Source organism: Eucalyptus grandis, chromosome 8 (genome assembly GCF_016545825.1).
Source record: "Eucalyptus grandis isolate ANBG69807.140 chromosome 8, ASM1654582v1, whole genome shotgun sequence".
NCBI classification, from domain to species: Eukaryota; Viridiplantae; Streptophyta; class Magnoliopsida; order Myrtales; family Myrtaceae; genus Eucalyptus; species Eucalyptus grandis.
Genome location: NC_052619.1, coordinates 7,475,403 through 7,488,643, shown reverse-complemented (window position 1 = coordinate 7,488,643; position 13,241 = coordinate 7,475,403). Strand labels below are relative to the sequence as shown.

Below are 13,241 nucleotides of genomic sequence, written 5' to 3'. Positions count from 1 at the left end.
TTGGAGACTTGATCCCTCTATTTTCTCTTCCAAGGTGTCAAATATTTCCTTGTAAAGTTTGACTAAGGGTTGCCTCTTTGTTGGTTCCCCCTTCCCTTTTTTACTCGCGGCACCCTTTCACTCTTTTTGACTTGTTTGTCTCCAAGAGTATAAAGTTTGACTAAGGGTTGCCGAGATCTCTTTCTTGTAAAGTTCCCTTTGGTTAAAAGTTAATAACAATCTTACCTTACCAAAACAAAAAACAAAATTAGGCCAAACCCATTGAAATTTATCTGGCGGTGTGTACACTCAGGCGCCACCTACTGCTATCACTGCTCCATCCCGACGACCTGCTGTGCTGACGAAAGCGCTGCTGCTACGAAGCCCCATCGACAAGCTGCAACGCCTGCACTTTGCACCGTCACTGGTCCCTGTTGCACCGCGAGCCCTTGGTGATTCTCTGCTGCCCTCCTTGCACCGTTGCCGAACTTTCAATCTCGACCAGTTGCTGTTGGACCTGCCACTGAGAGCTGCTCAGCCAAGAAGTCCAGCGAATCCAGCAAGCATTAAAGCAGTCCTGGCGGGCTCCTGCATCTCCGACGCGTTTGTTGAAGATCTCTCTTATGACCAGCAAGTTTTTTGTCTTCTCTGGTGTCCACGAAACCTCGGTCCGTCCCACACCGCTGCACAGTCAGTGATCGAGAGTCGATAGAAGAGAAGAGGACAAAAGTTGGGTGGTGAATTGAAGATTTAAATAAGAATGTCAGGGTAGGAGATCCTCAGGAGCATTCCATCGGCTGGACCTTCCCAGAGGAAGAAATAAACAGAAAAGTATAAAGAGTTGGAGCGGAAAAGAGTGACTGGTCCCCGACGTGCTCAACCGAGTTAATCATGATACTAGAAACTCAACAAAACAATTCCGTGCCTTTGGTGATTTTTCTTGCCGGATCCCTGGTGCTTCCCGCCGTCTGACAGTCACTTGCATCGTCACCACCTCTCACCCATAAGTCCATACCGCCGTGAGTCCATCGCTGTGATACCAAGGCACCATCGCTGGTCACCGTCCCGATCGTGATTCGCGAGCCACCATCTGTCGATCCAAATTTGAAAACAAATATTCAGATTAGGTGTCTTGCCTAATTTGATTTTCGAAAATTTTATTTCCTTGTTTAAAATATTGTGGATGCATATGATTGAATTCCTAGATATATTATCTTATCCAAAATCTTGAGCAACTAATTTCCTAACGTATTATAATTGCTAATCCGATCTCACGCCCTAAATATAATTTGTGATTACACGGAAAATTGCCATTTTAATCTCATACTCAAAATATAATTCATGATAATGAAATTGTCCAATCTGACCGCATTCCTAAGATACGATTTTCTTTTCCTTAATTTAAATTGCATGTTTAATTATTAGGCAATTTTAATTCCGAATTAAAAAAAAAAAAAAACCTAAAAAAAGCGTGTCACATAGAATTAGTTCACCTATTGTTTAGAAATTGCATGTTTAGTTTAAGAAATGACTAAGAAGAATGACCAAAATTTAGGTATCAACAATTGTCCCTCTTTGAAAATGTGCTCGTGAAGGTTTAATTTGAAGATAAATAATACCTAAATTTTGGTCGTGCAAATGCAATGTATTGACTATTTTTGTTGGAGGGATAAATTTCAATGAGCCTGTACCCATCTTTCAAAATGCAATGATGTGTAATGAAAATGCAGATGCTAATACAAAGATAGAGTACATAGCTGCCACTACTTATCTGGAAATCCGGGAAAGCACACTTGGATACGAATACAATTTCTAAAGAATCATCAAATTCTGGAAAAGACTAATCCAACTCCTAGATGATCTACAGATATTCAAATGTTTTTTAAAGCAAGCACCCACGCCAACAAAGAGGATTGGAAAAGAAGCATTTGGATATCCATAAATAGTTAAAACACTCGATCACCTCGACGGTGAGCACTACTTAACAAAAATTGAAATAAGTACACTAAAAGTCCTATAACTTATCACAAAAGTATAATATTTTTCTTTTGGTGAATAATTTGCGTTTGATATAACAAAAGTATAATTGAATCCTAAAACTTTCAAAAAATACAATTAAGTCCTAAAATTTATAACAAAAGTACAATCGAGTCCTAAAAATTATCATGAAAGTGCAATCAAATACTAAATTTTCATTGGGTCCTGGGCTAGTGCCGCCCCTAGTTTACCTTGCCGGTTGCCGACTGTACGGGGGTTCTAGGGTCATAAAAAAAAAAATACTAAATTTTTAAAAAGTGCAATTAAATTCTAAAACTCATAAAATTAGTTTAATAAAAAGATTTTTACACATATCGTGGAATTTTCTCTTATTTCTTTTGGAATTTTCTTGCAAAAAATTCACAAACTTATCACACTCTCAATCGCATTTCCATTGGCTCTTGAATAGTTCAACACTTTGGCTTCTCGAGGTATTCATCTTCAATTGACTCTTTGGATCATGTTGATTCACTGTGGTAACTCATGTGCCTTGCTCAGGCATAGGGGATGATCACCAATTGGTTTGGGAAATGAATTTGTAGGCTTAGTTGGGCTATGCAAAGTATAAGAATGTACACAATAGAAAAAAGAAATGATTTTCATCATCTTAAGGCACTTAAATTCTCGTTTGAGATCACCTACAATAAAGACACTCAATGATTGATATAAGTTAGGGCAAGAAAGTTTAATCCATTTTTCTCACATTATAATGCCAACCCTACCTCCATTCTAGTGCAATGTTGGGTGGTTCTAGACAACTGTAATCTAAAAGAATTTTCCAAATACTCAAGCTCAAATGGGTTAAACAACAGTTTTCCTATAGTGTTTAAGATAGAGAAATTAAATGTCTCTCATCACTCTTTACCTTGAGTATATGGAATTTTTCCACTCATCTTGTAGATAAAGGATTGTGTGTAAGATAGGGCTTCCTTTCATATTTTTAACATGTCTCATTTAACGAACTCAAATAATTCCACATCATTCATCAAAATATCTATCTAGATAAATTCCAAAATAGAAATTAGTAATTTAGATAGGCAAAATATCATGGAAAAATCCTCTTTTAAGGTTATGAGCATGTTGTAAGCTTATCGCCTAGCAAGGGCTCCACCCCCATAGTCAGGCGAGGGTCATCCCTCGCCAAAAATAGTGAGGGCTCACCTAGACTAAAGTGTGGCGACTCTCACTTGCCACCAATGAGGGCCATGATGCTCACCGGCCACAATGAAAATAATAGAATATAAAAAGAAAAAATAAATAAATAAATCAATGAAAAATAAATAAAAAAATTATAAATTATTCACATCAATGCTATTGGTGTTACATAAGATGGCTGAGGTCCACGTCAACGAATTCTAGTCAAAATTGACTTGATGGACTAAGTTGATAAATTGTCAAAAGGTTTAAGAGTAAATGGCCAAATTAAAATATTTAAAATTGAATTGATATAAGTGTAATAAGTTGAGGAATTTTTTCGTAGTTTTATCATTCAGAGAGGTAATAACATCTAAAAGCCTTCGTGGAATATAAAGTTCGAAGTCTCAAATTAATTTTTCATTATAGGTGTACTTCACAATAGTTTCTTCAATTAATCCAGCTATAGAAAACCTGCTTTGACCGGTCATATGGACAATTACAAAGCTAAATGCACACTTCTTCCAGGAATCGATTCCAGGAGAAGAAAAGTTTAATATCGAGTAGATTTGGGATGATGCTTGCGCTTGAACACAAGTTAAAAGGAGAATTAAGGTTCTGCATATCCTTCAAAATCAACCTCGCCTATATTGGCAACGTCCCGAGCGATGCACTTATTTTGTGGTAGATCCAATGGACACCGCTTTCGGAACATGGACAGGGAACTCGTGAATATCATCCATCCATGGGTTCTTTTCCTTCGCTGGGTCGACGGTCCTCAACGCCTGCCAAACCGCGCTATTGCACTTGAATCCGGACCCAAAAGCAATCTGCCATGTCCTGTCACCTTTCCTAATCCTTCCTTTGGCCTCCGAATAGGCCAATTCATACCACAATGAGCTACTCGACGTGTTCCCGAATCGGTATAGAGTCATTCGTGATGGCTCCATGTGCCAATCGGAGAGCTCGAGGTTCTTCTCTATCTCGTCGAGAACAGCTCGGCCTCCAGCGTGGATGCAAAAATGCTCGAAGGCCAGCTTGAAGTCAGGAATGTATGGCCTAATCTTCATCTTTAACACCTTCCTTGCGACCAAAGTCATGAAGAACAAGAGCTGCTCCGACATTGGGAGCACTAACGGGCCGAGGGTCGTGATGTTGGTCTTCAAGGCTTCCCCAGCAACCGCCATCAAGTCCTTGGAGAGCGACACGCCGATCTTCTTCTTGTCGTCCTCTCGTTGGAACACGCAGCTGTAGCTCTTGTCATCTGAGCCTTTGTGGGTGCGCACGGTGTGGATGAGCTGGTACTTGGAGCGGCGGCGGTCTGAGGACCGGTTGGAGAGGAGGATTGCTGCGCCGCCCATCCGGAAGAGGCAGTTTGAGACGAGCATCGACCGGTCATTACCGAAGTACCAGTTGAGGGTGATATTCTCCATGCTCACCACTAGGGCATAAGAGTTAGGGTGTACCTAGGGATTGATTCATAAGAGAAGTATAAAATTAGGCTGAAGTTTCATTTTCATAAGACCAAAATTAAATTTCCCTAGCAAGAGAACCTAGAAACTTTTGCACCTAGTAGATGGTCCGGATATTAGAATGTATGAAGCTCATGTTCAATACCATCTTCATATATCGAATTCAACAATGCGAAAATCCTATTTCAACTCTAGCTAAGCCAATATACGATTGGCTTTATTATTCTGACCTACTTATTGCATCTCTCGATATATAGGTAAGTACAGATACAGTTGGGAGTAGATAATCAATTCAAGACTCTAGCCTACTGAAAAGTAGGTAGGTACCCTGAGCCACCGATCTCGTGAATTTATTGCCAAGGGCAAGCAAGAACATGTGGACGGGACAGGAACTCTCTTTCCTAGATCCGGTGACCTATATTCTGAGCCAAAATAAATCTTGGATTGACTAACTCCCACTTCCCAACCAACGAAAGCGTAAACTAGGGAAAGAAACAACCTAAATAAAGTTGCTGTTTTTTTGTCCTGATTCTAATTTTTATGAAATGTTATTAGATTAGATGACACAATCATAAAATGGCCTGCTATTCAATAGTGAACCTAATAAAATTCCCGTTACCCACCTTATATTTAGCATTTATTTCGTCGATGAAAGTTTCCGTTCCTTGTTGGCTTTGGTAACATTTAGGATATTGTACAAAGCTAGTTTCTATCATCAAACTTACACTTCGAAGAATAGAAAAAAAGAGAGGAAAAGAGAATCCAAACCTGTAACAACTGCTTAGCAAGGTCGATAGAAATCAATCCAGCACTGCAGCCCATCCCACCAAGATTGTAGCTCAATACATTCCCTCTGAGCTTGTAGTGGTTTACGATCATCGCCGACAATGATGGCGTTGGGTTGAACAAGCTGCAGTTCACGACGAGGATCCCTATGTCCTTGGCCTTGACCCCAGTCTTGGCCAGCAGCTGGTCGACGGCCCCGAACATGACGGTCTCAGCCTCCGCCCGCGCTTCTGCCATGCACGGGTTCGGTGGGACCTGTAGCACCGCCTCGGGCAGGTACGTCCGCTGCCCGAGGCCAGACCGCTCGAGGATCCGCCGCTGGAAAGCGAGGTTCTCCTCGGTGAAGGCCTTCGTGAGCTCCGAGCACTCCATGAAGGTCTCGCGGGTGCATATCCGGGCCGGGTCGGGCTTGTAGCAGGCGAAGTCTACGAGGTAGACTTTCCTGGGTCGGGTCATGAAGTAGAGAGTGACCAGAAACACCATCAGGGTCGAGCAGACGACGACGGTGACGAGATTGAACCTGAGTTGGTCCCAGAGCTGGGCCAGGTCTCGAGCCGTGAGGGTTGAGAGGTGAACCGAGGAGATGCCGAGGAGTGGCACGAGGAGTAGATACAGAGCTTTGGAGATGAGGTAGTGGTAACCGAGCTTCACGTACTTGAGCTTCACCGACAAGAGGAAGTTCGGGAGGCTGTGCTTCGATGGTCTGTCCGAGTCTTGGCTTCGAGGCTCGACGGACACGGGGACTGTCTGATCTGGGTTTTGTCGACTGATCTGTTCTTGTTGGTCGGCCATTTCTGCAGAGAAGACAAGATTTTTGCAGTTTCGGGGGGTTCTCGTGTCTTCTTCAGAGGGGTTTCCTGAAGAGTAACGAAGGACGAGAACTCGGTGTTTCAAAAGCAAACGGAGGGAAATGGCACGGAGAGAGAGAGGAAGTTTTAGCAATGCATGGGGAAAGATTGGGGAGCGTTTGGGGTGGATTTAAAGAAAGTGCGTGGAGAGCGTAGAGGAGTTGCTATACGCGTATGGCGGACCGAAAAAAAAAAAACAGTACATGAGTCCAGCTAGTTTGTGGGGACCGTTGGTTTCTCAGTAACCGCGTTCGCATTAGAATATATTGATATTATAAAATATTTTTTACACATGAAAATCGGTTTAACAATGAAGGTCAGAAGCATGGATCTTAAATTTTGAGGCCCGAAGTTGGAGGATTTCTAAAGTATGAGGTTTATATTAAAAATGAAATTCATAGGTGGGTGAAAGGGTTATACAAGAAATCAAAAGTGAAACTTCTAACTCAGATATCTTAACTTGAAACTTAGTATTATTAAAGCATGGCACGAAACCAACTTTATATTATAACTACATCCAATGCATGTTAAATTAATATTTTAAAAGTCCGAAAAGAATTCATGGTAAATTTTGTTAGCAAGTGCTTCATATGTATTAGTTAAGGTCGCTGCAAATGACAAAGATGCATACCCACGTGTTTTGAAAATTTGAAATGAACACGTTTTAAGAGATCAACTGCTTCAAATAAAAAGAATTATATTTCAGGAGTGCAATTAGTGATCACCCTTTTAAAATCTTCTCAATTACGTATAGTGAATTTTCATATTATTTCTTTCATTGTCATTCAAAAGCAGATTATATTTTTGAGAGAGAGAGAGAGAGAGGATGCAACCACTCCAACGAACAATAAATTTGGTTGGATAGGCAGTGGGCGTTGAATAGTTTTGACAATTGGGAAAACAGCGGGTTTGACCAGCGTACAGCCACGTCATCACCGGTTTGACATTGCAGCCCGCAAGCCAATGCGTAATAATTTCACGCAAGAGGGACAGCCGGTGCACGTGTCGTGTTGGTGCTGGTCAGAACGCGATGATGTGGAGTGGGCATTGCGTTGTTGAACCATGCCTGATTACCTCCCCCAACGAAATTGCTCGAGATGAGAAGTTTGATCACGTAAACCGCGGCAGCGATGACTCTTCTCCCCCATATTCATCACGTTAGCTCATGGGCCATAGTCATGGGACATATATTGCCCACTTAGGTTAAGGTTTGACATATATTGCCCACTTAGGTTTAGGTTTAGGTGGGGTGTAAAAGTATAGAATCGGTTCTTAACGTTTTGGCCCCATCGGTCAATTCATGCTTGGATGTTATTTCGATCCATTAAGTCTTTAAGGGTTTTACAACAAATGAAAGAATAGTTCGACCGAGCCTTTGGACTAGATTTTCAACATCAAAAACCGCTCGCGATTCTATGGTCCGTGGCTATGTAGCATTAGGGAAAGGCCGTGTCAAAGACATAGAAGATTTCTGTCATCAGACCATTGACGGTGAGTTTAAGAGTTGATTGCAGTGCTTTTCAAACGTTAAGGATTTAATTAACTAAAATAAGATATTAAGGACTCGATCGATTGATGGCAAAACATTGAGAATGGGTCTCGCACTTAGCTTTCGTAGGTGATAGATGAACATTTCTTTTTGCTTTAGTGGTACTAGCTTTGGAACAATCGATGGATGGTCTTGATTTAGACATACCGATACAGAGTTGATTGAATCAATTTTTGTCCCACTACGTTAAAAAGGAGGAGGATAGATTTGATTTTCAATATAAATAGGCAAAGAATCTCCATCTTTCTAGACCCTTTTGTTATTTTCCTGTTTTTAGTGGGAATTCTTAGATCAGGAAAGAAACAGGAGGGAGTGGATGTATATGCTGCATTTATTTGCGCGGTCGAATCTAATGGCTCGTCTCATCCCAATCTTTTATCGGACAACTCATATTTAATGTTTGTACAACACCTCCTAAAAGAGCATATGTTAATATTTACGTTATTAACTGCTGAATTACTCCAAAATGAAAATTAAGAAGTAACTAATTTGCAACACCTTAATCTCCTGTGAATAAATGTGAGTTGTTGGATGTGAAAATCCTTGTTAAAACGAGATGTCGCTCAATATGATCCTATCAATAACGAATTAGAATTAGGATTTTGATGTGCCAGAGTTGTTATTTGTTTAAATTTAATGCAAGAAAACTTCCTCACACCGCAATGGGTGTCTAGTGTACTCGAAAAGTGAAAAAAAAAATGCTTATTAGAAAAGAGATTTGTCAAGGATTGTCTTTTCTTTTCCCCTTGATAAGCATCTCATGTAGTTCCCTCCTTTATGAACATGACTCAAACCAAATTAAAAGAGTATTTAACTCGGATCATTATGGTTGAAATCCTTTAAAGTTGGGAATTACATAAGAACCATCTAATCACTCGTTCTATCAGAGTTCATGCAGAAAATTCTACACACGAACTTTAATATTATGTCCTCTCTCTCGGATCATTATGGTTGAAATCCTTTAAAGTTGGGAATTACATAAGAACCATCTAATCACTCATTCTGTCAGAGTTCATGCAGAAAATTCTACACACGAACTTTAATATTATGTCCTCTCTCTCTCTCTCTCCACCCACGTTCCTCCTCTGTCATTGCACCGCACCTCCGCTGCCAACTTGCCATCACGTCCCTCCCACCGTTGTACCATTCAGCCCCCATCAGTTATCCCCAATGGGTCGCACTCGTCACAGTTTCTCAGGAGCTCCCTCCACTAATGAGGCGAAGGAGTTTATGGCGGCAAGGCCAACAACGTTGGAGCTGAGCTTGCCGCTTATGACCCGACGTTGCGAGCTCTAACCCAAGGCCAATGAGCCTGAACCTGAGGCTGAGAGAGAGAGAACGTGTGTCTCTCAACGATGTAAACTTAAGATGTAAATCCATTTTTTTTAATTTAGAGAAGTCACTTCAATTGGTTCATAGTAAACAATTTAATTATGGATTAAAATCAAGTTATTATCTCTGGTAAAGAGAGAAATTCACTCAAATGTAATGAAAGGCCTAAAGGTCCCCCTCCATCTTTAGTTTCTGACCCCAAGAAAGGAGGAGGATCAATGTGGACCAGCCATGATCCTCCCACACTTCTCATCAGTGGGAAAGCTGGCTGGCAAATGCCTACTTAGACACGATAAGTGTCCCCGGCAGATTAGTGCGCAGCTGCTAACACAGCAAATGGGTCCACGTGCACTACGCATTCGCATTGTATACATTTCCAAGCCATCAATTTTGTGTTGTGTATGGAAATTGGATTTCGGTTGTGCTTTGTATTTCTCTCTTCTCCTTTTTTTTTGGTTTGTATAAAATTTGGACTACGCAGACCATCCTGGATATTTATTATGTGCTTTACAAAATTCACTTTATGAAATTAAAAAGAAAAATCAGAAAAATAAAAAAATTATAAAAAAATTATCTAAATCAACGCCGACAATGTCACGTAGGATAGCCGGCATCTATGTCAATAATTTTATGCCAAAATTAATATGGATGACTGCACTAATAAATCATCAAAAGGTTTAAAACTAATTAAATTAGTACAATAAAAAAAAATTAATGACTGAATTAACTACTATATGATAGATTTATGGTTTTTTTCTTTTCTTTTTTTTTTTTTTTTTTTGGTAAATTTTCTAAACTTTGTCCCCCCAATAAAGGCTATCAGACTCTGGCATATATTTGACTCATTTACTTATTGAGCTTGCACTTATATCGATGATTATCAAGGCTATGAATCTCTAGATGATTTGGAAAATACAGAAGGAACAACTCAATCAATTGCAAAGTTAACATCCCATTTACCTTTTCCAAACGTAATAATCTGATGATATATTAATGACTGCTGCATTACATACCCAAAATAAACCCCAACCGCATCCGCTCTGTAAGGTCGACTACTCCAACGAGCAACGCTAGAAATAGTAACTTCCCCACTAAATTTAACTTTAGTGCTTTAGCAAGATTCGTTGAAATAAGTGATAGTCATCCGCTAAACATTGGAGATGATTTTTCAGCATTGTTAGCATTTCTCAGTGTTAGGATATAAGCTACTTTCGGAAGCAAATTAATACACGATCAGGACATGTATAAGCCGACTAAAAAGACCAATTTCTTCGGTTATAGACACAAGAGTCCATCCATTAATCTGATGTATCACTTGGGTCGATGGCGGGTGACAGATACGAGAAATTTAATGCGGAGGCCAACCCCAGCCGGCTTTGACCACGCAGCAAAGTCATTTCTCACTCATTGACCAAGTGGACAATGAATGAAATATACAAACTGAATCGACCTTTTTCCCCAAAACAAATAATATCTAAATAAACTACTAACCAACTGAATAAATAAGTAAATAAATAAATGGACCCTCTTTCGAACCGATGCGTGTACTTCTCAGCATCATCTTTTGATCAGCTGAATAAGCAAGAATATTCCCACCATAACCCTCTATTTAATGCACATAACTTCCAGCTCCCAACCTACGTAAGGACCGCCAATTTGCAGCCACAGCTCGGACTTCATGATATGGTCCACATGCACGAGTGGGCCGCTCATCTTGGGATCATGGTCTCCAACCCGGTTCGAAAATACTAGAGGGCAAGAAACGCCCCATCCTTGTCTCATTTGCACCGAGACCAAGCAATGATTCGGAGAGAAGAAAGAAGGAAAGAGAGAGCAATGAATGAGAAGATATCAGTTTATCGCTAGCGTGCACGTGATGTTTGCATGCGCCATGAGTTTTTCTCTTTGTCAAACGTTCATGTGGGGAGCTCTAGGACAGAACGACTGATTGATCGCTTGAAGTGAGTTTGAAGCTTTGGGTTTTGTGTCTGGGTGTTTCCCAATGTTGGGTTGGAACCGGTCGTAATGCACACGGTCAAGGCTAATGATTTGACGAGAAGAGATTGACCAGCTAAACAACTAGCATCCTCTTAGGGAAATAAATTTTTTGTTGGGGGCCAAATGTCTAGTTAGACAAGTATGTCAGGGGCCCCAACCCCCAAGTTAATGCATGCAAGCGTGACTTGAACAGAAGTTAGCAACTATGAATCACAACAACGACAACCCTAATAACGAAAGAGGGATTCTATTTTTGATGATATCATGAATTTGAGACATGTCGTAAATAAATTTATGCTCAGATTTTGCATTGAGCATTTACGACATATCTTGCATGTAGAGACTTTCATACTTCGGAAGTGTCACAACAACAAGCTCTTCAACCTTAAACCTTTGAGTCTAAGGTACTAACTAGCTAAAATCGGACATTTCTTGCCAAGTATGGAATATTCATGACAATGCTGACATGAGGGTGGGGTGTTAGTCTTCACTCTCTACATACTTAAGCATTTGTACGAAGAGGAAGTTGAAAAGAGAACTGTTATGGGTTGAGATACGTTTGAAGCATTTTCCTAGCACTCTAAATGCACCAACTATAAATGCAAGCAAATAACTCCCAAGATACAAGTCAGCCTCCACTCTCTACATACTTAAGCATTTGTACGAAGAGGAAGTTGAAAAGAGAACTGTTATGGGTTGAGATACGTTTGAAGCATTTTCCTAGCACTCTAAATGCACCAACTATAAATGCAAGCAAATAACTCCCAAGATACAAGTCAGCCTCCACTCTCTACATACTTAAGCATTTGTACGAAAAGGAAGTTGAAAAAGCATTTTCCTAGCACTCTAAATGCACCAACTATAAATGCAAGCAAATAACTCCCAAGATACAAGTCAGCCTCCACTCTCTACATACTTAAGCATTTGTACGAAAAGGAAGTTGAAAAAGCATTTTCTTAGCACTCTAAATGCACCAACTATTAAATGCAAGCAAATAACTCCCAAGATACAAGTCAGCCTCCACGACTCTCTCAAAGTAAATGAGAACATGGGACAACATTTGAATGAAGGAATACTTTTATACACGACATTTGAATGCACAAATCATTATATAAGGTCAAATGAAAATTACTGATAAATCTATTCTATTTATGTCAATTCAATCTTAAACCTTTAAATTATGCTAATCTAATCATAAACATTTTCACGTTTTATCAATTGAGTATATCTAATCAATTTTGGTCTAAAAACACTAACATGGGCACTTATGGCTTTAAGTGGCATGAGCAATGATGACATTGAATTTTTTTTTCAATATTTTTTAGATTTTTTTTAACGGAGGGCTACACAGGCATCACGGCCCTTGTTGGCCACTAGGTGAGGACTGATGGGCCCTCCTTGTGGTCAACAGGGTGTCACTAACCTTGCCCAATACCCTCGGCCAAATGTGACTAGGGCTGTAATGTCCTCGCTCTGTTCAACGAGGGCCTGGCAAGGGCCATGACGCCCTCATCGGCCAAAGTAAGGGCTTGTAGTCCCTCACCCTAATATGATAAGGGTTGTAACGCCCTTGTAAGATCTGGACCAGGCAAGGTTACTGTAGTCCCTTGCCCAAATCAAGCGAGGCTTGTGATGCTCTTGCTTGGTGTCGACAAGGGTATCCTCACTCTCAATCCAAAAAAAAAAGAAAAAAGAGTAAAGAAATGAAAAAAAAAATTATAAAAAATGTCTACGTCGGCATTAGCTGTACCACATAGGAAAGCTAGTGTCCACGTAGGCAATTTCCAATGTGAATTGGTCAAATGAACCTAATTGACGAGATGTGAAATTAATTATATCTAATTTGGCGTAATTAAATAGTTTATGGCTAAATTGATAAAAATACAATAAGTTTAGGATTTATTTGGTAATTTTCGCAACTTAGAACAGTGCATGTTGTCCATGAAGAAAATCATTGGACAGTCAGAGAGGTCAACTTTCAACGGACACAATCATACAAAAAACATTTACTCTAATTCTAGCCAAGATTGACTATAAATTATAAGACCCATCCAATGCTCGTAGGTTCACTGAGAACACATGTCCTTAAGTAAAATTTACTCTAAT

At 40.0% G+C, this 13,241-nt stretch overlaps 1 protein-coding gene across 2 annotated transcripts; it reads right to left on the bottom strand.

The window, feature by feature from the left end:
- Window positions 1-3,538: 3,538 nt before the first annotated feature.
- Window positions 3,539-7,079, bottom strand: LOC104456147 (3-ketoacyl-CoA synthase 11). Of its 2 annotated transcripts, none has more exons than XM_039298739.1 (3): window positions 7,068-7,079; window positions 5,391-6,337; window positions 3,539-4,616 (listed from the first exon to the last, which is right to left on the bottom strand). In XM_039298739.1, the coding sequence occupies exons 2-3, from the start codon at window positions 6,198-6,200 to the stop codon at window positions 3,825-3,827; spliced, it is 1,602 nt and encodes a 533-aa protein (XP_039154673.1). In that variant the 5' UTR covers window positions 6,201-6,337; window positions 7,068-7,079; the 3' UTR covers window positions 3,539-3,824. The 2 variants fall into 2 exon arrangements, with proteins under 2 accessions (XP_039154673.1, XP_010069186.1); XM_010070884.3 differs by having other exon boundaries at window positions 5,391-6,338; window positions 7,063-7,077.
- Between the last annotated feature and the right edge of the window lie 6,162 nt (window positions 7,080-13,241).

Coding starts and splice junctions, on each gene's coding strand:
- LOC104456147 (XM_039298739.1), bottom strand. CDS start 6,200: ATGGCCGACCAACAAGAACAGATCAGTCGACAAAACCCAGATCAGACA. Junction 4,617..5,390: donor TTGCTAAGCAGTTGTTACAG/GTTTGGATTCTC, acceptor ATCAATCCCTAG/GTACACCCTAACTCTTATGC.